The sequence below is a fragment of the Stomoxys calcitrans genome, chromosome 5 (genome assembly GCF_963082655.1).
Source record: "Stomoxys calcitrans chromosome 5, idStoCalc2.1, whole genome shotgun sequence".
Lineage (NCBI taxonomy): Eukaryota > Metazoa > Arthropoda > Insecta > Diptera > Muscidae > Stomoxys > Stomoxys calcitrans.
The window spans coordinates 123,847,878-123,871,718 of NC_081556.1; the positions used below are offsets into that span (position 1 = coordinate 123,847,878).

Here is a 23,841-nt window from a genome sequence, read left to right on the forward strand (position 1 = left end):
TGGGGAAAATTAACCCCTATTAACACAAATTACCAGTCATATCACCAGTCATTCTAGTCCATTGCTTGGCTGCTTAGGCTTATATTTCTTTTCACAGAATAAACAGGTGAATACACCCGCTTAAACGTGTCTATTTACTCAAATTATCGGTCTTATCACCAGTCATTTTAGTGCATTGCCTGGCTACTTTTGCGTTTTCACTTTTCACAGAATGAACCGGTGAATATACCACCTTAAATGTATCTATGTTGGGGACAGTTCGATACATTTATCTATGTTGGGGACCAAGAACAATACCAAAAACAACGAATCACCATTCAGTACTTCGAAGAATTTTTATCTCGAATTTATAGCCGCTACAGTGAGTTATGAGAAATAACTCGCTGTTCTCGCTGTATATAGAAGCGTTTCATTTCATGTCGCCGGAAGTGGTCAATAATTTTGGACTGGTCCCTTTACCGGTTTGAAATATTGGTCATTTCATCAGTTAAAAAAAAAGGTCATTTGACTGGTTGTGTGTACAACAAGAAAAATACCAAGAACAACGATTTCAAGATTATCTACTCAACAGCAACTTGTTCGTTTTACTCGATCTTCAGTGTCTCGCCCTTCAGTAGTCTTGAAATACAACATCATGTGGGTTCAGTGTTCACGAGTTCAGCAAAAACAGTCACCAAAGAATGGTTTTGTGCAAGGCTTTGATATAAATCGGGGCTCTATGGAGGGGGTTTTAACATGTGTATTTGTGTATTAAAAGCAATCTACATCTTTACGACTGCAGCGGTGTGCTAAGGATCATTGTCCTGCTGGAAGTAATAATCGTCAAGATACGTAAGCTTTTCAGCACTTTGCGTTAAGTTTTGTTTCAATATAGTCATAAAAACACATTTAGTCATTGTTTCCCCAATAAATATCAAATTGACAACACCGCCTGCTGACATGTAACCCCAACTCCACCGCCACGCCATGTTTAACAGTTTTCTTTGATTTTTGGGATTGAGTTCTTCATTTGATTTTCGCCACACCAAGGTCCACCCAACTGAACCAAAAATGTTGAATTCTGATTCATACGAGAATATAACTTTTTCCGAAAATTCGTTCGTCTTGTTTAAAAGTCCATACGCTTTTTCTTGTTGAGTCGCTTACATGTGGTCTCTTGCGGGCAGTTCATGCATCATATCCCGCTTTTTTGTTTGATCTACGCGCCGTATTTGGAGAAACCTTTTTCCCTAACGGCTCCATTAATTCCGAGGCAATTTTGGAGGCGCTGGTAAATGGACCTTTCTTAATAATGGCTTCAATTTTCCGGTAAGCTTGGGCTGGCTACCTGTGAGTGGATTTAGTTCGGCTTACTATTGTAGCTATTTGGGAATACGACTTCCCCATTTCGTGGTTATCTGTAATCTTTTTTATACCCACCACCAAAGGATGGGGGTATATTCATTTTGTCATTCCGTTTGCAACACATCGAAATATTCATTTCCGACCCTATAAAGTATATATATTCTTGATCAACGTAAAAATCTAAGACGATCTAGCCATGTCCGCCCGTCTGTCTGTTGAAATCAGATCGGATCAGATTTGGATATAGCTGCCATATAGACCGATCCCTCGATTTAAGGTTTTGGGCCCATAAAAGGCGCATTTATTATCGGATGTCGCCGAAATTTGGGACAGAGAGTTGTGTTAGGCCCCTTGACATACTTCTACAATATGGCACAGATCGGTCCAGATTTGAATATAGCTGCCATATATAGCTACTAAAAAGACCAATATTTTGTTATACACAATTGAACAATGACTTGTACTTATTAGTAGTTGGTCCAAATCGGAAAATATTTCGTTATATGGGACACAAGGTATGAAAGGTGGTTTACATATATACCCGAGGTGGTGGGTATCTAACGCCTTTTTACTTGTTCGTTCTTCTACAGTTAATTCTTTTCTAGACATTTCAAAAACTATTTTTTCACTTATTGCAATTTATAAATCCTTTCGAGAAATATGGAAAGCACCATTACAAATCTGACATGCATTGTGACAAAGGTACCATGGGCAATACCATTTTCGGCTGGGGTACCATGATATATGCGACTCCAAAATTCGAGTACATATTGATAACTACATTTTATATTTTTAATAATCGAATATATTGGGTTGCCCAAAAAGTAATTGCGGATTTTTTAAAAGAAAGTAAATGCATTTTTAATAAAACTTAGAATGAACTTTAATCAAATATACTTTTTTTCTAAAGCAAGCTAAAAGTAACAGCTGATAAGTGATAGAAGAAAGAATGCAATTATAGAGTCACAAGCGGTAAATAAAATTTGTCAACGCCGACTATATGAAAAATCCGCAATTACTTTTTGGTCAACCCAATATGTATAAAATTTCTTAAACGAAGATATATATACAAGTTTATACATAATTTAAATAAAAATTCCGTATTAATTGTTTAACATTTTCGAAAAATTCGTTACGTAAATACTTTGTTGTTTGGGGTACCATGCATTTTGCTGCTCACTGTATAAATATGAAACAAACGTCGCTTTACGTCGTTGTAACTGTATAAATATTAACCATGTAACGCATTTAATTCAATCTCGTTTAAGCATGCATTCGCTTGCCCTTTAACTGGCCCCTAGTGGCCAACATTTTGGCAGGCAGATAAAAAAACTGTTTAAAAGTCGCCAGCATTTAACACGTAGCACGTTTATTGTTTATTAAAAGGTTAAATGTATTATGAGTATAAATAAATATTAAAAAAAATATATACATTTAATATTATCACTTTGCCATAAAAAGGGTGTGTTGAAACCATTTATTTTTAGTGTGTGTGTGTGTGCATTGAAAGTGGAAGAAAGAACAGTAGAGTGCAAATAATAAAAGTGATAAGCAGATGCCACCAAAATTTATGGCTGTGTAGATATTGTAAACTTGCAATAGGAAAATTTTCTATGTGCGAGGTATGTTCAAAAGAAAAGGTAAATTTTTCTCGGGTTACGTGTATTCGATAACAGTTTTTATAACCTCCACCACAGGCGGGAATATATATACCAACTTCGTCATTCATTTATACATACTTCGAAATATTGGTCTAAGATCCCATAAAGTATGTTTATTTAAGCTCAATGATAAGGGGCCTCCTTTTTATAGCCGACTCCGAACGGCGTGCCGCAGTGCGACACCTCTTTGCTGAGAAGTTTTACATGGCATAGTACTTCACAAATATTGACATCATTAGGAGGGGAAAACCATATAAACATCCAGTGCACTAACCCCGCCTTAGGCCCCAACTCCTCCCTATTGAGTTAAGACAGGAGTAGAGTGCGATGATTCTTCTGCAACTTAGTTTCTGGTCAAGAATCACGCCCAAATAATTGGCCTCTGAAGAGAGCGGAAGCTCCACCCCATCCAGGACAGGTCCCCTAAAAACACCCAGCTTCCTCCTCCTGGTGAAAAGGACCAGTTCAGTCTTTATGGAATTTATGGCAAGCACGTTGGCCGTCGCCCATCCGGCCGGCTTCCGCAAAGCTCCCTGAACGAGGTCTGTAATAGTAGAGAGGAAACTGTCACCCACCATGATGACGACGTCGTCCGCGTGGGCAACAACCTAAATGCGGCATCCCTGAATCGTGTGCTATATATATGGGAAAGCCAGCCAGTAATGCAAATTTTGCCCATGAACATTCCACTATGGAGCAGGACCAAACTTCTCACATACCAATGAGTGCAGTCCAATTCAAGCTTAAGCTCAATGATAAGGGGCCTTCCTTTGAAGAGAAGTTTTTACATGGCATAGTACCTCACAAATGTTGCCAGCATTAGGAGGGGAAAACTACAGTTGATTTTTTTTCTGATGGTTCCGCCAGGATTCGTCATAGGCGGAAATGCTAACCTCTGCGCCACGGTGGCCTACGCCAGTCATTAATGAGACTTATTACTTTCAAGACTGGCTGCTACTGAATCTTCAGTGCTTAGCGACGGAAGAGGAAAAACATTTTGATTACTCTTTGCAATAATACAAGCTCTGTGTCTCCCATTCCCCGTGCCCTTGAGTAGTTTATATCCAGGAATTCTTAGTTCACGAACCATTTTCTTCGCATACCCATGGTTACTGGATATGAACCACGTTAAATCCTCCTGCTATCGGAATGACCTTAAATGCCGCTTACAATGGTGGAGATTTATCTGCAGAAATCGCACCATAGTCAGGATTCAGAATTTCCACCACTGTTGCTTTACCTTTTTCTTCTGAGTCCGCCAGGAGTTCATTCTCACAAGACTCGTTCGTCTTGTCACAATGTGTTTTCTTACCCATCCAGAGGCAGTTGAGAAAGCAGTGGGGTCTCTCTTCCTCAGGTCGCTGGACACTTGCAGTGTGGGAGATTCCTCCATAGATGCTGTCCTAACTGCTGTTGTCGAACTAACTTTTGAGTTTCGTCCTTCCCCGCTGGCACATACCTTGAGCCCAATTCAACCAGATGGGCCACCCACACAGGGCTTGTCGAGTACATCTCGATGCCTTCCCCTTCTGCTTTAAACGATCGTGGCAGGAGGATTTTCGGTCTCCTGCAATCCGGTTTTTGAGGTATGATTGATAGTTCCTCAGACAAGTGTTCAGCAACAACGGCTAAGTCGTCTTCTGATTCCCCAACCCTACCGCTTGAGTCTCAACAAGTTCAATCCGTAGGATACAACTCCTTTAGACTTGTTAAGGTCTGCGAGACGGCCAGAGTAAGTACGAATACTCCACCGAAAACAATACGTTTGTATCGGCCCCGATACCAGCCTGCATCCTCACAAACAGACGCAGGCCCAAATCCGGTTTAAATCGTACCAAATCTCGGTCTCCCATGAATGACGCATTATTATTTGATTTCGTCAAAAAAAAACCTCTTGGACCTCTCTGATAAATGTGATCATAGTTAGAGATCACATAAGGTGTATTTTTTACCCGGGTTAAGACATATCCATTATGGTGTATTCATACCCACCTTCAGCCAAACTTAAGACCCTTTTACTTATTGTTTCTATTTAAACTATACGTTTTATTATTGAAACAAATGTTTCGATTTTTGCCGATTTTTAACTTTGAAGGGCCCAAAATGCCGATTTTTTCTTGAAAAGTGCTGATTTTCATCCAAATTAATGTGGCAACCCTGGTCCGAAGAAAAAGAAAAAGAGAGAGATAGACGAGAGGAGAGGGAGAGAGAGAGAGAGAGAAAGAAAATCCACCGTAGAGACCGAAAAAAGTCTCACCGACTTGAAATCTACCCCGTCAGCCACCTCGGGCCCCTACAGAAGTCCAGAATGACTAGAGGATCGAAAGACTATATTGAGCTTAGAGAAGAAAAGAGATGTTCAGCCATAATTCTACACGTCCGCCCCGCCATCACGGGGCATTTATAGAGTAGATGCTTGACCGTCTCCAACTCTTCCCAATCTCGTCCAGTGCCCATGTTTTCCATAAAAGTTCAAAATTTTCCTTAGGTATGAATTTTGTGAAGACCCGGCTCTGGACTAAACAAAGCTGATCGGTCAGTTAACACCTTTTGATTGCTATAGAATAGTGAAATTAACATTTTTCACACCAATTGCACATGTATTTGTGTTGATTTAAACAATTGACAGTTTAAAAAATCGCTAGTTTGTTTCCTTAGCATGATTCTGTGGCGATTAGAAGTGCAAAACTAAATTAGCCATTATCAGTAGCAAACTTTTTTTCATGCATGTCGGCAACCTTGGTCTACATTATATGCCAAATATTATAACATATGAATAAATGTATTGCTATTTGGCTTTTCCTTTTTTTTTTCTTTTTTTTTGAAAGAATAAAATTAGAAATTTAATTTCGTTTGTTTGGTGGCCACGATTGTGCCGTGATAAGTGGCTGATAATCTCAAAACAGAATGACTCGGCTAAGACTTTTCTCAACCGCCGCTCCCTCGGCCACCAACCAAAGACCCAAAGGGGCATTTAGACAAACGGTTATCGCAACGTGAAATACAATTTAAAAACAGTAAACACAGGCATTAGCCATAGAGTGATAACAATTGAAGAGCAAAAAAAAGAAAAAAAAAAAAAAACTACAATAAATGTTCACTTTTAAATGCATAAAATATTTAACTAAATATAAAGTAAAACGAGATAATTTTTGCGTTTTGTTTGTTTAAGACGATTAACAACTTACCACTGCTTAATTTCTCCTTTTTATATCCTTTATCCTTTAGATCGGCTAATTGATGGGCTGATAGCTTGGCTGGTAATTCGCCATTGGGTGGAGAAGCATTGCTTTCGCTTTGACCTAAATCCAATGGATCCCAATCCATTCGTCTTTTACGTGCTCCCCCGTTCGAGTAGATAGTCTGAACGTCTATTATTTGTGGTCCTGGTGATCCTTTCGACTGATCCTCTATTGAGTAGAGTGATTATTATTATTATTCACCATCATACCTTTAGAACTTGTTAGCCACAGGAGAAACTGTACACTTACCCGGCCAAGATTCTTCAGAATTGGGTGGTGAATCAACAAATGTTATAACAGGTTCATATTCAGCTCCGAAATGTTGATGAAGAAATCCACTCATTAAATTACGATTGATTTGTGTTTGCTGAAAACAAAACAAAAGAAAGAAGAGAATAATTGAATCTGAGAATAATGGGATTACAGAATTTATGCTAAAGGAAGCCTTAAAGAGCTTCAAACCATTTAAGTCACCGACTATCTGGCGCCTCATCTGGTATATTTTCACAGCGTGCCTCGAACTTGCATAAACTCCGAAAGCCTTGGAGGAGGCAAGGGTGGTATTTATACACTAGCCCGGCAAAGCAAGTTATGCGACACCAAAAGCCTACAGACCCACAAGCCGTACGTCCTTTCTTCTCAAAACCATGGAACGTATTGTGGACACCCTAATAGGTTAGGTTAGGTTTAAGTGGCAGTCTGCCATCAGACTCACTTAGACGTTTTCGTCCATTGTGATACCACAGGAACAGAAGAAGAAAAATGCCTTCTAGTTCCTACCGTTGAAACATCCAGATCGCTACATCAGACAGGTTGACATTAATCTCTGTCATTCGTACTCATTCGACAATAGCCCTAGTCTACGAGAGATTGAAGACAAGAGGCGGCTTATGGTCAATACACTCTGCCAGGATTTGCTGGCCATTTCTGAGTGGGGTCAAATGAATCGAGTAGATTTTAATGCACGGAAGACTCAGTGCTGCTTGTTGTCACACAAACAATTCGCTGACCCATTACGATCATCTTTGTCTATCAACGGTGTAGATGTTGAGCAATCAGAAGCTCTTGATGTTCTGGGCATGAAAATACAAAGAGATGCCCGTTGAGCTAAACAAGTATTTGAGGTGTCGAAATAAGCATTCAAGTGGCTTCCTTAAAAGGTGTAAGAATTACTTCACATCGTCTGATCTTCTTAACATCTACACCAGTTTCATAAGGCCGAAAATGGAGTAAAACTCACATGTATGGCCTGGAGCTTCAAAACCATCCCTGGATCTACTGGACCGTGTACAGAGAAGAGCGATGGCGTTGATTGGGGATAGTGGGGTATCCAACTCTATTGCCTCCCTTCATCATCGTCGCAATGTGGGTTGTTTGGCGCTGTTCTATTGGTACTTTTATGGTTTGTGTTCGTCTGAAATTCGTCTTCTTATTTCTGATGTAAGGATGTATGTCAGGGATACTAGGCATTCCAGGAACTCACACCCGTTTGTAATTGATTGGCCAGCGGACCGCACAATGCATTATAGAGAGAATTCTTATTTCACCCGAACCGTTCGTATGTGGAATCGACTTCCGGCTAATGTTTTTCCCACCCACTTTGACATCCAAGGATTTAAGACAAATGTCAATAAGCACTACATCCTTTTCCACCCTCCAATTCCTAAATTCCTCTCGCCAACGCAATGCACTGCGTTCATAGGGGACATCCCCTGCGTTTAGGCTGACAGAAAAAGAAATGAGAACCTAAAGTGGAACTCCTTCTAGTTCGGGACACACACACAGAAGGTGTTCTATAGTCTCTCCTTTCTCGACATTGACCTTGACCCGATAAGACATTGACCTTGAAGAGTAGAACGGATACAATGACTGAGACCTCAGTTCTAGCCAATGACAGCAAAGCAGTAGACCTCTTCAAGTCTAGATTATGCCACATAGTTTTGGAATGCTCACAGCCCCCTCTTTGTGACCATCTATCTTCCGTTGTTTTCGGGCCTGGTCCTGAAAACTTAGCTTACATGTTGCTAGTGGCATATCCACAGATACAAGTATCCCTGGAATATGTAGGGTAGTTTCTAATCTCGCAAGCTCATCCGCTTTACAATTCCCTGGGATATCTCTGTGGCCCGGCACCCAGAACAGGTAAATTTTGAATTGTTCAGCTATCTCGTTGAGAGATCTGCGACAGTCGAGGGCGGTTTTTGTGTTCAGAAATACGGCTCCTCCAGGGATTTAATGGCTGCCTGAGAAGATATTTATGCCAATCGTCGTTATGGCATTATATCTTAGCCATTCCACCACTTCCTTAATTGCAAGGATATCTGCTTGATACACACTGCAGTGGTCGGGTAACCTTTTCGATATGACCAGTTCTAGATCTTTAGAGACACCATGATAAAGAGTAGGACATCCAGCGAACTGCTCAGATGCAAACAGCATGCCTTTGTTAAGGGAAGGTTGGTGGAGACTGCCCTGCACGAATCCTTCGATGCCAAAACGTACACCCTGGCGGTATGCATTGACATCGAGGGGGCTTTAAACAATGTGCAAACCGACACACTGATCCAATCCTTAGACCAGTACTGGGTGGACACGGTCCTTAGAGGCTGGATAAACCATATGCTTTGGAACAAATGGATAAATTGTGGATCCCATGACATACAAGAAAGTGGCGCAGGGCACGCCACGGGGGGCATTTTATCGCCACTCTTATGGGTGAACACCATAAATACAATAACTTATTGCGGATGCTGACTGAGGAAGGTCTTGCAGATGTCATACGACTAACCTAGACCTAGGGGTCTCAATGTTAACCAAGAAAAGACTGAAATCTGCTCAAATATGTGGGCTCAAATAACGCACCACGTTTCCTCAATAGAACGATTTCGAAGGAGTGATCTTAGACAGGAAACTGAAATGGAGGTATTATATTCAGGAGCGTACCGAGAAGACTCACAGATGTCGGGCACTATGCAGACTGAGGCGGGATGTGATTAGACCAATACTTACTTACGCCTCAGTAGTTTGGTGAACTACGATGGAGAAACGATATAAGGATTATACAACAGGTTCAGAGAACATGTTGTCTTGGCATGGGCGGAACGATCAGGACTATACCCACTAGGGCACTAGACTAATCTAGATATGCGACCCATAGACATACAGATTAAGTGTGAGGCAGCCATCGCAACTAAGAGATATAAGGCGATGGGAGAATGGATAGAGGATAGGGTCAGGTCATACCATCGCGGCATAATCGAGGCGAGGAAACCTGGAAGAGGTTTCCTACCGATTACCTGAGACGACTCTTAAGGTCAAGTGCAAGGCACGGCTGCCAGCGGCGCAGTCTTAGATTGACAGAACCCTAGTATTGCCGTCTGGAAGATCATGTTACTCAGATGGATCAAAGAGAACAGAATGGGCGGACATGACGAGATCGACTTAAAATGTCATAGATGCCAAACATTGGTGTAGCTAGGGGGCTTAGCCACCTCCAAGACACCAAGTTACGGCCTTTTGGTCGTCCCGGTTTGTGTGTACCACCATATTTGCCTTCAAAAGACTTCTTTGCTGGAGCTTCTTCATCCATTCTGACAACATAACCTAGCCAACACAGCCTTTGTATTTCGATACGTGTAACTATGCTATCGTCGTCATACAGCTCGTGGTTCATACGACGCCTTTATTGTCCATTAACGCAAACGAATATAAATATAATGAATATCAGGCGGGAATATCAGAAAACATTTTCAGTGGTGATAACAACTTTTCCACAAAAAGATGTCGCACTGCGGTACGCCTTTCAGAATCAATTTTAAGTAGACCTCTTATAATTGAGCTTAAACTTGCATCGGACAGCGGTCGTTGATATGTGCGAAGTTTGCCCTGTTTCTTTGCAATTTTGGATTTGCTGCCTTTCAAAGGCTGCAGTTAGCACTTCCTGTGACCGACCCATGATGTCGATATCGTCGGCATAGGCGAGTTGCATATGTTTTCATACGCGAGTAGCACACTTCTCGTGAAATACCTTGAAATACCTTTGTACAGATAAGGCTGTCGAAAGTGGCTCTGTAGTCAACGAAAAGATGGTAGGTGTTGATTTGTCCTTCTCGGGTCTTTTTCAGGATTTGGCGCAGTGTAAATATCTGGTCTAAGGTGGATTTACCAGGTCTAAAGCCACATTGATAGGGCTCAATTATCTCATTAAATGTACGTTTTAATCTTTCACATAGTACGCCGTCCGTCTAGTCTCCATTCTTGTGTATGCTAAGGTTCCAATCAGCGGCTATGCGTTCCTCTAGCCAGATCGTGCCGAAGAGCTGATGTATACGCCTTATCAGCGTATCGCCTTCGGTCTTAAATAGTTCAGCGGGCAACTCATCGGCTTCTGCTGCCTTGTAGTCGGGGCACTGCTACTTGGACATTGTTCGGATTGCTTTTGCGGGATCCTCTTCGCCGCCATCGTCGGACACTAGCTGCTGTTGCCGTTTTCTTCTACATTTCGTAAATTCTAGGTAGGGAATGTGACTTTTGTGCATTCAACGCCTTTAATCGAAAAACAGGGCTATGTGGCAGCTGTGTACAAATATGCTCAGATCTGGTTCATACTCATTTGTTGAGGGGTCCATGCAACTCACTGTGATGGCGAAAATCGGTTTCTATGATCAAACACTTAAATCGGTAGATGGCTTTATCCAAATCCGGCAGGGTTTGACATTGAAATCGGGCCAAAATACGAGATTACAAGATTTATTTTCGGGAGATGGGTATAAAGGTTTCTACATTAAGATGTACGTCATGTATGATTTATGCTGTGGAGTTATTTCAGCAAACAGACGGTCAGAAATGTCTAGATTCTCTATGAATGACGACAATCTAGTACTTTGTAATGTTTAAAACATTATTTGCGGTGTGGCAAATGGAATGGTAAAATGGTCAACTCTTCGGTAGTGGTTATAAAAAACATATACCTAATTTTTGGCTTGTAGAACATTTGGTAGGTATTGGTCTTGTTTGGTAGGATTTTTCTTAAATTTTGGTAGGAAATAATTTTCCTGTGTGGCAACACTGGTCACAAGCATACTATATGTATCAGTTATAAGATTTCCTTATTTGTTCTGCAGGAGGATATGCCTGCACCAAAGCCTTCGTTTTAATGTTTAATTCTTTGGTAACATTTCCCGAGGTTATTAATCCTGTATATCTCCATTCGCTTAAGCTCACGTCTTTCCATTTCCTTTTTCTTTCTGCGAAATAGACGTTTCTTCTCTATCCTTTTCTCCCGATACCTTTCCTTCATCTGGTGTTTCGCTACCAAAGAGATACCGGGCAAAGAACTTGACAAAAGCAATCCATGTTAGAGGGTATATAAGATAGAGCTGGGCAAAAGAACGATGACACTATCAATATTTTACTTTTTGTCTGAATATCATTTGATTTATTTCCTATAGATACTGTCGGTAAAGCAAAATTTGTTTGCACAATTGATCAAAAATATGCCATCCGACACTGAATTTATCCTAAAAGACACATTGTGCCTATAGGGGGCTCAATTTTCATCTAATTGTGTTAAAATTTTGTACAATGAATTCTCTCATTACTTCCCACTGACTTTATTATATTTTTGTTTGTTTCTCTTTTGAGACGAACTCAATGATCGGAGATTTTTCTTTGCAAACGCAAAAGGAAACCCAGAAATCGCAGCACACAACAACCAATATGGGATGCGTTTCGTTATTTAGTTTAGAATTACTCATCAGCCATATAAGGTGTGAGGGCTTTAAGGGTCATACATTGATATGTTGTACTTATACCGAATTTATTACAAAAACGCCTCCATGATACAAATACCACATTAACCACGCTCGACAACCCGGTCTATTAGCTGTACTTTTCCCCAATGCATATGTTGGCAGACTTTTTGTCTACACTATTACACTACTCCCATGGTATATACATGATTCTTTGCATCTGTTGGAAGTTGTATTGATGGCTTCGGACGCTAGACAACGATAATGGCTCTCGCTGTTGCTCCATGTGCCCAGGTTCGAATCCCGGCCGACCTCGTCCAAATTTTTTCATTTTCAAGGTTTTTGCCTGTTGGGGCAAAAATCATTAACTTTTACAATTTTTGTTTGTTTCTCTTTCGAGACGAGCTCAATGATCGGAGATATTTCCTTGCAAACGGAAAAGGCCAGAGATCGCAACACACACCAACCACTAGGGAACGCGTTTCGTAATTTGGTTTTATTCGGTCTGTGCATTAATATTGCTTCTGATTTCCGTTTAAAATATTGGTGATGGAAAATTAATGATTATATCGATGCTATCGATATTTATTATTAGAAATATCGAATGTTGCGTTATCAATAGTTTGCCAGCTCTAACATAAGATTCGGCCCGGCTGAACTTAGCACAGTTTTACTTATTGTGTTTAAGATGTGGTCAATTTTACAATTAATAAAGATATCTCTATCCATTTCGAAATCAAATACTCATACTCATTTCCACTTTGTTTCTAACACAGCCCACAGTGCATCATTAAAAATTTAATTAACTATTGTTTTGATTACATTAAAACAGGCTTTTTTAAAAAAATATATATAAAAACTGATGTTAATTAACACTTTAATTTGCACTAATTCCCATAGTATTTTGCACTTCCAAGTTATCGAATAGACAGCAAAACAAAAAAAAAAGACAATTATTATCATTATACATACTTTCGAACATGCGTTTGATCCAACAACGTCTATGGCTGCTTTAATTTTTTACATTTTGCCGATCCTAAAGCACCACTGAAGGAAAGACCACAATATATCATAAGTTGCTAGGTGCTGCTGTCTTGCTATCGATAACTATTCGAATATATCTGCATTGCATTTATTTGACAAAAAATTTTATAAACATTTGAAATGTTTTGAAATTTTTCCCAACTACATGTCCGAGACACTAAATTATTTATATAAATAAAAATTCTACTGAGACCAACTCAAACGAAAACATTATCAATAAGGTCGCATTGGGGTGGTCGCGTTAAAATCTACTCAACTCTAGCTCTGAACTAAGTGAGCCAGACAGCCAGCAAGCACTGTGATAATTCTATGGTTGGTGTTTCCTCTCCTTGGGCCGGGAATTGAGTGACTGAGAAGTCATATTCGAAAGAAAACGAAAACATTCTGTCCGTCTGTCTGTCCGTTGTTGTTTCAAAAAGACCCCACAATAAATAAAATACCAGCCAATGCCTTTAACACATTGACATTTGAGTCTGTTTTGTTAGTCTACGATGGCGGTGTTGTTGGAACATCTCTATCTCGTAAAACTTTGCGGCTGTAGAGAAGGTTTTCTTATCACTTTAGTCTGTACTCATACACAAACGCAAGAAGATAGAGAATGGAGAAGAAATGCACTCAGTGATAGCGATGTGATTTTTTTTATTGGTTTCAGCCTATTTAGATACACTTGATGCACTCAAAAAGGTTCATATAGTAAACACTAGAGATATAGCCCTATATTCGATTTCAACACTTATTTCAAAGCCATTTGTTTTACGTGCTTCGATATCAGTTAGCTATCCTCAGATGTTATACATGGGTGTATACCAAAAGAAGGCAACTCAATTTCCCCTTCCATTTGTAACACATCAAAGTAATCATTTCCGACCATGGCACGATGGGCCCATTGCTTAACTTAGCAATTGGTCCATTATGGGGATTATTGCGCCTCATATAGAGTTTTACAACTTCTTGTTACAGTACCTATGTCTATGAGGTGGTAGAATGGTAGAGTTGTATATATTGGGTTGCCTAAAAAGTAATTGCGGATTTTTCATATAGTCGGCGTTGACAAATTTTTTCAACGGCTTGTGACTCTGTAATTGAATTCTTTCTTCTGTCAGTTATCAGCTGTTACTTTTAGCTTGCTTTAGAAAAAAAGTGCGCGAAATTTTTTTACATTTGTTTGTTTGGCGTCATTTTAATATGGAGCCCACAAAGGAGCATTTTCGTCATATTTTACTTTATTATTTCCGTAAAGGAAAAAACGCGGAGCAGGTTGCTAAAAAGTTACGAGATGTGTATGGTGATAAAGCCTGGAGATGAAAAATGGATTGTTTACAACAACGTTAGTCGAAAACGATCATGGTCCAAGCATGGTGAACCAGCTCAAACCACTTCAAAGGCTGATATCCACCAAAAAAAGGTTATGCTGTCTGTTTGGTGGGATTGGAAGGGTGTGGTATATTTTGAGCTGCTTCCAAGGAACCAAATGATTAATTCGGATGTTTACTGTCAACAATTGGACAAATTGTTGATAGTAAACCAGGACAACGCTAGACCGCACACATCTTTGGTCACTCGCCAAAAACTGAGTGAGCTTGGCAGGGAACTTTTGATGCATCCACCATATAGCCCTGACCTTGCACCATCAGAGTACCTTTTATTTCGATCTTTGCAGAACTCCTTAAATGGTAAAACTTTCGGCAATGATGAGGCTATTAAATCGCACTTGGTTCAGTTTTTTGCAGATAAAAGCCAGAAGTTCTATGAGCGTGGAATACTAGATTTGCCAGGAAGATGGCAAAAGGTTATCGAACAAAATAGCAATTATATATTTGATTAATGTTCTTTCTAAGTTTTATTAAAAATGCATTTACTTTCTTTTAAAAAATCCGCAATTAGTTTTTAGGCAACCCAATAGTTCGTAAAAGGGAAAAAACTGTCCAGTGAAAGGAAAGAGACAAAAACAGCTCACTGAACTAGTGAGCTTACTGAACTAGTGAACTAATGAACCAACTGAACTGATATACTATCTGAAGTATTGAATCAATTGAACTGGTGAACTAACTGAAGTGGCGAACTAATTGAACTAGTGCGCCAACTGAACTAACTGAGCTAGTGAACGTACTGATTTAATGAACTATGTAGCTAAACTAGTTGTTGTAGCCACATTGCATGTGCGGTAGCAATCCTCGTCAAGGTATTACAAAAGTAATACAGAAGTTATATGCCAATGAGTTTGGGATACCCAAAAAAAAAATATTGCACCCAGGTGGCAACTCTGCATTTAGAAATGATCTGGTAAAGTTGCCGTTAGTTGTTGTGTTTAATTGTTTGGTGTCTAAACTAAATTATGAAAAACAAACATTTGAGTGCCTCAAAAAAAGATAATAGTGTATTAGGTTTATATATACATATGTATACTGCTCCCACAGGTATGCAATTTAAAAAATAACAAGTAAAAGCTGGATAAGTTCGCCGTGCCGAATCTTATATACCCTCCACCATGGATCGCATTTGTCGAGTTCTTTTGCCGGTTTCTCCTTTTAGACAAACAAAGGATAAAAGAAAAGAATTGCTATGCTATTGAAGTTATGTCAAGTCATGGTCCGATTCGGACCATAAATGAACTGAATGTTGGAGACCATAGTACAAGTCATTGTGTAAAATTTCAATTTACAATTCGAATAAGAATTGCTCCCTTTAGGGGTTCAAGAAGTAAAATAGGGAGATCGTTTTGTATACGAGCTGTATCAGGGTATAGACCGATTTGAACCATGTTGAAGCTCGTGAAAAAAGCCATTGTATAAAAATTTCAACCAAATCGGGTAATAATTGCGCCCTCTAGAGGCTCAAGTTCCAAGATCGGTTTATATGGCAGCTATATCAGGTTATAAACCGATTTGAACCATACTTGGCACAGTGGTTGAAAGTCATAACGAAACACGTCATGAAAAATTACAGCCGAATCGGATAATAATGGCGCCCTCTAGAGGCTCAAGAAGTCAAGATCCAAAATCGGTTCATATGGCAGCTATATCAGGTTATGGATCGATTCAACCATACTTAATACAGTTGTTGAAATTCATGACAAAACACGTCATGCAAAATTTCAGCAAAATTTCAAATCGGATAGGAATTGCGGCCTCTAGAGGCTCAAGAAGTCAAGACCCCAGATCGGTTTATATGATTGCCGACAGACAGACGGTCGCATGGACAAGGCTAGATCGACATAAAATATCATGACGATCAAGAATATATCTACCACCACTGTGGTACAGGGTATTATAACTTTGTTCATTTGTTTGCAACGCTTAGAAGGAGATAAGTATACTGATCGGCTTAGAATCACTTCCAGATTAAGGTGCCTGAATCAATCCTAACTAGGAAAAATAGGTCAATGTTCAGATGAAGCTCTCATATTAACAATCTCCAAGTTGATTTCTTGAGCCCCTGAAGATCGTAATTATTATCCAAATTGGCTAAAATTTTGAACACAGACTCCCATATGAACCGATCTCGCTATTATACTTCTTCAGCCCATAAACAGCACAATTCTTCTTCCATTTTCGACAGCATCTCTTTCTTGCCCTCACAGTCGCTGGTTCAAATTTTGGAGTTCTACCTGCTTGCTAGGATTTGTTGCCTCTGAAACTTTTCATTCAGTTAGTTTGAGTGTCAGTCTGCCATCGGACTCACTCAGACGTTTTCATCCATTGTGATACCACAGGAACAGGAGAAGGGAGATGGCTTCTAGTTCCTACCGTTGAGCCATCCAGATTGTTCTAAAAAGCCCAACAGCTTGCGAATGTTCACATGCGCTAAATCAGACAAATTCTTAAAGAAATGAGAACCTAAAGTGGAACTCCTTCTGACCGCCAGCTTGGGATACATACCCAGCAAATGTTCTATAGTCTCTTCTTCCTCGACGTCCTCACAGCTTCTGCAGAAGGGATTACTTGCAATCTTCAGTCTGATAACATGTTTTCCGATCAGACAGTGACCTGTCATGACGGACACTTTACTGAGACATCTGTTCTAGCCAGCGATAGCAGAGCGGTAGACCTCTTAAAGTCTACATTAAGCCACATAGTTTTGGAATTTTCACAACCCCCTCCTTTAAAACCATCTGCCATTCGTTCCCCTTCGGGCCTAGAGTCTTCAGTATAAAGGATGACAGATTTTAAGGACGAAAATCTCTCGCCTTCGTGTGGTAAGATTTTCCTGCTTTTGGAAATGAAAACGACCTTTGTGTCCCTCCAAGCCAAGGAGTCTGTCTACTGGCTTGTAATTCAATCGGTGATACATCGTCAGGGCATGACGACTCAGACCAATACATCCCCAATAACATCCGATGAATGTATATCAGTGACAACCTCTTTGTCACGTTGAAGAGTTTCCCGGGAAATGTGTTTCAATGAGAAGTTTTAGTGTTTTCTCACTATACATTGTCCTTACATTCTCTGACTTCTGAATATATCCCACAGTAATAGGTTGCGAAGATAGGATCTACCTTTGCCTAGACATCTCAGATGTATCCTCAAAGGAGCAGGATTTATTCTGAGCCTTTCTCAGTTCGCCCTTATATTTTCTCTTAGCTCAACTTTATAAACTTCCCAATCGTGTGGTACCCTTGTGTGTTTTTGCCCTGCTGGAAAGTTTTCTACAGCTCTTCCATAGAACAACCAGTTCTGGGTTCCACCCCGGCGGTCGCTGTTTGCTCCTTGGCTTGGCTCTATGACATGCCGACACATGCGAGTCATTCACGTCCTTCGTAATTCGCTTCACCATTTTGTTTATGTCCTTCGTAGTTTCCACTTCCTTTTCTGGTCTATAAGGGATAGAAGTGCGGAATATGTGCCGAGTGGTACCCTTGTGGTTTTCGATCTGTTGGAAAGTTTTCTGCAATCCGTTCTAAGACCAACAAGGTCTGAGGTCCACTACGGGGTCGCTGTTTGCTCCTTGGCTTGGTTCTATGACATGCTGTCACAAGCGAGTCATTCGCGGCCTTCGTGATCCGCTTGACCATCATGTTTATGTCTTCCGCAGTTTCTACTCCCTTTTCTGGTCTAGAAGGGAAAGTCGTGCAGAGTATGTGCCGAAATTTATCCTAATCCGTCTTTCTTCTGTTTAGCCGAACGACCGCTTCTGTGGTCTTTTCTCCAAGGCTGAAACTTATACAACGATGATTAGAGGAGATTTTGTCATACAAACCTTCCCAGTCACATATCCTTCATGTTCCTTTGTATAGGTCACTTTCGATCACTTTCGATGTGCATTAGGATCACTTCCTACAATGAAGCTCTACTTCCCTGCAGAAGTGGCAACGACCAGCAACTTCAACATCAATCAGCAAGACTTGAAGCATCTCTGAAGCGTGTGCCGTATATAGGGAAGCCAGCCAGTAATGAAAGTTATTAATTTCAAGGCTGGCTACTACTGAATTTTAAGTACTTAGCGACGGCTCCGTGTCTTCTATTCCCCCTACCTTTGGGTAGATTAAATCCGCACTCCCATGGTTCCTGAATAAGAATCACGTCAAATCCTCCTCGCATTAGAGAAGCTTTATGTCTGCCTAAGCGGCCTTACAAGAGTGGTGATTTAACTGCGGAAACCGCACCATAGGCAAGATTCAGAATTTTCACCACTGTTGTGTTAGCCTCATATTCTAAGTCCTCCAAGGGTTCATCCTCACAAAACTCGTTCGATATTGTCATGTTGAGTTTCCTTACGTATCCAGAGGCAGTTGAGAAAGCAGTGGAACAACTCTTCCTCAGGACGCTGGACGCTTGAGGTTTGGATGATTTCTCCATATTTGCGTCACTAGCTGCAGCTGTCGAAGTACCTTTTAAGTTCCGTCCTTCTCCGGCGCACGTGTTGAACCAAATCCAACTAGATGACCCACTCCCACAGGGCTTGTCTGGTCCCGTCTCGACGCCTTTCCCTTCTTTTTTTAATGGCAGGGGGATTTTCAGTCTCCGCTGCTTCTTTACACCTTCAGCTTCAACTGGTTGAATACGTAGGATACAACCCCTTCAGACTTGTTGAGGTCTGCGAGACTGAAGGAGTTTAGTACGAATAATACCATCTTTACTTTACTTTAATTGACTATGATAGAGCATTTTTCCCATTAGCTGAACGTAGATTAGCGTTCCGAGCGTTTCGATCTTCTAATCTCCATCAATGCCAACTGTTCCATAAATTTTACGAAGAATCTTTCTCTCAAACACTCCAAGCACTGCCTCGTCTGCTTTCACAAGTACTCATACCTCGGAACCATATAACAACGCAGTTAGTATCAGTGTCTCTCAAACACTCCAAGCACTGACTCGTCTGCTTTCACTAGTACTCATACCTCGAAACCATATAAAATCGCAGTTAGTATCAGTGTCTTGCATAGTCTAATTTTCGTCTGTCGAGAAGTGGCCTAGTTTCTTAATTGACGTCGGCCGTCGGAGTATACAGACATCCCAAAATAGGATTATCCCAAAATAGGTATGCAGCCCTTTTCTTCTGCCTTGCGACAACTACCAACAGCAAGCTGTCCTTAGCGACATTAACAAAGATTCTTGGACCTGAATTACTTATGTTCGCTTTAGTTCTTTTGGGCATGGAATGCCCTCCAGGTGATCGCACCCATTTGGCTGACTGCGGTGCCGTTTCAAAATCAAGACTTATAGCCTTTAGGGTAGCCAGTACAGCTAATCACCGAGCCGAATTAGGGGAGCTCGTTAAGAGTCTTAGGATCATTCCCACCAAATCTCTCAATAAACCTTTTTTTACCATTTCAACATCATAAAGAGAGTATTGGTTTGCCAGAGAAGGCCGATGGTCAAGCAAATTAAAATCCTTCAGTCTCGAACCCGGTGTCTTCGCCAAAATCGCTTGCTGTCCTGTCTAACTTTTACAATTTATTTTAAATGCCTCGACAACATATTTTCGAATTCACATGTTCTCAGATGAGATGGCAAAACTTTAAAAGTACCTTAAACCTATCTGCAAGCTTAGCAGTCATAGAAGATGTAGTCTTAGCAGTCATAGAAGATATACAATTGCCATGTTTTATTTTAGTTGTATACATTGCAAGTAAGATGTTCTGCATTGAATATCAGCGCAACGTTGATAGTTTTCGATATCATGCGATAACAGATAATAATAACCCATTAATCGTGATTTTCACTATATGGATATTTAGCCAGAACATTATGGCACTGGATTGGTTTCATTTCTGTAAAAATTTTCTACAATCGCGAAAATTTCTACACTCTGCTCTGCCACTACATTGTGACTACGGAATGGTTTTATTTTCACACTAGGCTTTATATCACAAAACAATCTGCACTTACCTGTAATATGTTATCGTTATCGTTGTTGCTGTTGTTATTGTTGTTATGATTAATATGACTGCTATTTAAATCCATTGAATCCGTAAAATGGAATCTGCCAGATTTTGAATGTTGCAAGTTGTGTTGTTGTTGTTCGTGATGACTATTATGAAGCTGCTGTTGTTGCAGTTCTAATTGTTGCTGCTGTTGTTGTTGTTGTTGTTGGTGGTGGTGTTGATTAACAAATTTGAATTCTTGTTGATGGTGTTGTTGTAACGAATAAGGATCAAACAGAGATTGCAAATCGAAAAAACTTGGCTGATGTTGATGGGTGGCGTTGGCGACAACCGATAAAGCCATTCGGCCGAGAGCTTTCGACAGCCCCGTATCCTCTTAAACGCAACCAATAATAATGCTGCCGAAACGAAAACGCACACTCACACGCACGCACGCAAGATCAAACCGTACACACAAACAAAAAACGACAAACGGAAGCAAGCTCGTATCAAACAGGATTACACTCTACTTCTAGAGGACACAAACAAAGCGTTGGGCGATTAGCGTAGACGATAATGAAGACGACGGCGTTTACTGCAGGCCGCCAAGAAACACGGTGTGGCTTATGATGCGTTTTTAATTTAGATGTTTTTTTATTTTTCTTTCCTTTTGTTTTTGGTTAATTTGATGAGAATCAACAAAATCAAGCTTATTTTTTTGTTTGAAATTCTTTTTCACCATTAACTTTTCGGGGAAGACATTTCACATTTTCCCAAAGTATGAGAGGTTCACTAACAACCTTGCATGGTTTAGTATGTATTACGTTTCACTAATGCACTACAAATCTATAGTAGATCTAACTACTACTTAATTTTTCTATAAAAAAACCTTCTTAGTTCAAGTTTGATTTCAAAAAAATATTTTTTTTATGTTTTTAAAGTACTCTCTTTTTTGTTTGTTTGTTTATTTGTTGTTTTTTAAAAAAGGCGGGTTTTATACTTGTTCGAGTTGTTGTTGTTGTTGTTATGTTGTATTGTGAGCGAAACGTAACGACAATGGCCGGTGAAATTAAAACAATACAAAAAAGGAATTGTAGAGCTTCTTAATACCGGTGGTCTCACGTTGACGATGGCTACGCAATAAAGTATTTTCGATTTTTAACAGCATCTTGTTTTTCAGGCACATAGAACTCTCCGGATACTCATTGAGGGATGACAACTTCTGATAAAGACGTTCAATTTTCTCCATTTATTGCAACTTTATGGTTGAAAATCAAATTTCTCCTTTCGTTTGTAATGTGACAACAAACTGAGTTCTGTATTTTTTTTTTTTTTTGGAATTGAGAATGCTGCAGCAGCAAGCCAGGCTTTGCCTTTTAAAACAGCCGTTTTGACAATTGTTTTTTGAATTCTCTTGGGATAAGCAGAATTTAAATTAGAATCTTTAGTGAAATGTTTTAAGGATTAAAAAGCTGCTCTTGGGTTTCTGGTTTCTTTCTTTTTTATTTTGATTTCTTTATTTTTTCTAATATCATAAACTTTGATTGTTGGTATGCATTTTATTTGTTTTTAACACACAAATTATTATTGTTTTTGAGAAATATTTTCATATATAAAAATTGTAGTTGTGATTTTTGTATTAGAATGTTTAAAATGTCACTGCTTTTTCCAATTACTTTGAGTATTTAATAGTTTAGGAATTTTTTTATAGAATTTTTCTGGCGTTTTAAATTTTTTATATATTTTACACCCAATTAATTGATTTTACTCCTTCGAGGTTTTTCTAGTTTTCCAGTTTCTTCTTTAAAAATAGGATTTTTTTCTTGAAAATCCCTTTTTCAATTTTTCTTAGCTTTTTATGATTTTTTTTCCGAATACTTTTTTGAAGCTCGATTTTCTTTAATTTTTCTTTTATGTACCTCAGTATGTTTATTTAAATCTTTGTTTTTAAAAGAGACTCAGAATCTTTTAAGAATAGATATCTGTGATTTAAGAAATTTCACACTTTTTAAATATTTTATCATTTAATTATTTCTCAAATTTTTTGTGGCGATTTTTGTTTAAGGGTTTTTTATCCGTTGTTGGTAGTTCGACGTCTTCAGACAATCTGCTAGCCTTGTTTTCTTCAAGAAACTCATATAGAGATTTCGAACAAGTTTCTTGTATTAACACATTGATTTTTATAAATCTGAGAGTTTAACTCACGTTTTTAATGAAGGTTTTGATTTTCTGTTTACTTGTGGCGATTTCTTTGTGTAAATTTTTTTATGCGATTTTTTTCTGTGTTATTGATGTATGAGAGTACATTGAAACAAATACACATGAATGGATTTGATAAGCCAGATTATTTTTTTTTTTTTTTATAATTGTTGTATTTTTGTTTTTTTTTTTTTTTTGTGGAACAAAAAATTTTTAGCACTTTTTTTGTGCTTTCCAGTAATTAATAGTTTCGTTTTTTTCTCTTTTCAAAAAGGAAAAAATATCACACCTTTTTGTTATTTTTTTTTTAGACTCAACTTTAGATTTGCCTCTTTTTTATACCGTCCTCAGATATGCAGATAGACGACTTGCTTGATTAATTTATGGATTTTGGATTTTTGTGTGATTTTTTTTTATTGTTGTTGCGGATTTTCACACTTTTTAATGGAGCAATTTTAACACAACGAAGCTGTGCTTCGCATGGCAGAAGGAGACCAGCATCGTAGCAGAACCTGGTTGATTACAACCATGCGCGTGCGAACTACAAACGAACCGAGCAACAGCTTCAAATCGAGTAAGAACACGGCGAGACCAGCATCAATGACAATGGGGTCCAAAAAAAACAAAAACACTTGCTACTACTAGCACAGCAGTAAGTGGTTAGTTAAAGACTCGAGTCTCAATCAACATTCGTCAATTTCTCCTCCCGTCATCCGCTCGGCCAGACAAGATCGAACATACAGCGACACACGAATGATAGCTAGCCGCCGAGTAACAAAACAAGCGAAATGCAAATTTTGTTTGTTACGTTATTTACGTATGATATGAAAAATGACGTACATATATTATTACACGCATACCACTAACTCACACACACACACACACTGGCTCGGTATGGTCTTGTATTTTGTTTCGTTGTGTTATTTTATAATTTTTGCTGTTCAGTCAATATCATCAACAACCATAATAATAAAATAATAAAGATACTTAAGGCCGGGGTTTGTTGTTGAGAGATGTTGCTTGATGGGCGGCAGTTCTTTCTGTTGTTGTATTTGTGTGGTTTTCTATTTGGTTGTTGGCCTAAGAGAGATAACAGTAACTGTGAGAGTATAACGCTCTATGATGTTGCCATGTATTTGTAGTATGGTAGATTGAAGTAGCAGCAGGGGTAGCACTCATTAATTCGCTTGATCGTCTGTATCGTTTCTACGTGTATGGTGTTTAAAAATCTCAATGTAGTTTCAAATATACAAATATATATCAAATTGATTGTGGAATGCAATCAAGCAAATCAAACA

General features: G+C 39.2%; 2 protein-coding genes across 3 annotated transcripts in view; both read right to left on the minus strand.

Moving 5' to 3' along the window:
• The window catches only part of LOC106091612 (upstream-binding protein 1), a 64,627-nt gene extending 43,919 nt beyond the window's left edge, over positions 1-20,708 (minus strand). The window contains exons 1-3 of one of the 2 annotated variants that reach the window (XM_013258185.2): positions 20,370-20,708; positions 6,497-6,614; positions 6,194-6,415 (exon numbers count right to left, since the gene is read on the minus strand). In XM_013258185.2, the coding sequence (XP_013113639.2) occupies positions 6,194-6,415; positions 6,497-6,614; positions 20,370-20,708 (679 nt within the window). Of the gene's footprint in view, positions 1-6,193; positions 6,416-6,496; positions 6,615-12,969; positions 13,204-20,369 lie in introns of those variants that run through there. The other variant, XM_059368681.1, reaches the window with a different exon arrangement.
• A 699-nt stretch (positions 20,709-21,407) lies between these two features.
• On the minus strand, positions 21,408-22,732 carry LOC131997625 (uncharacterized). Its single transcript, XM_059368683.1, has one exon. The coding sequence runs from the start codon at positions 21,591-21,593 to the stop codon at positions 21,414-21,416; it is 180 nt and encodes a 59-aa protein (XP_059224666.1). The 5' UTR covers positions 21,594-22,732; the 3' UTR covers positions 21,408-21,413.
• Between the last annotated feature and the right edge of the window lie 1,109 nt (positions 22,733-23,841).

What these genes read in the sequence shown, in the direction of transcription:
- LOC131997625 (XM_059368683.1), bottom strand. Translation starts at nt 21,593, where the DNA reads ATGGAGAAAATTGAACGTCTTTATCAGAAGTTGTCATCCCTCAATGAG.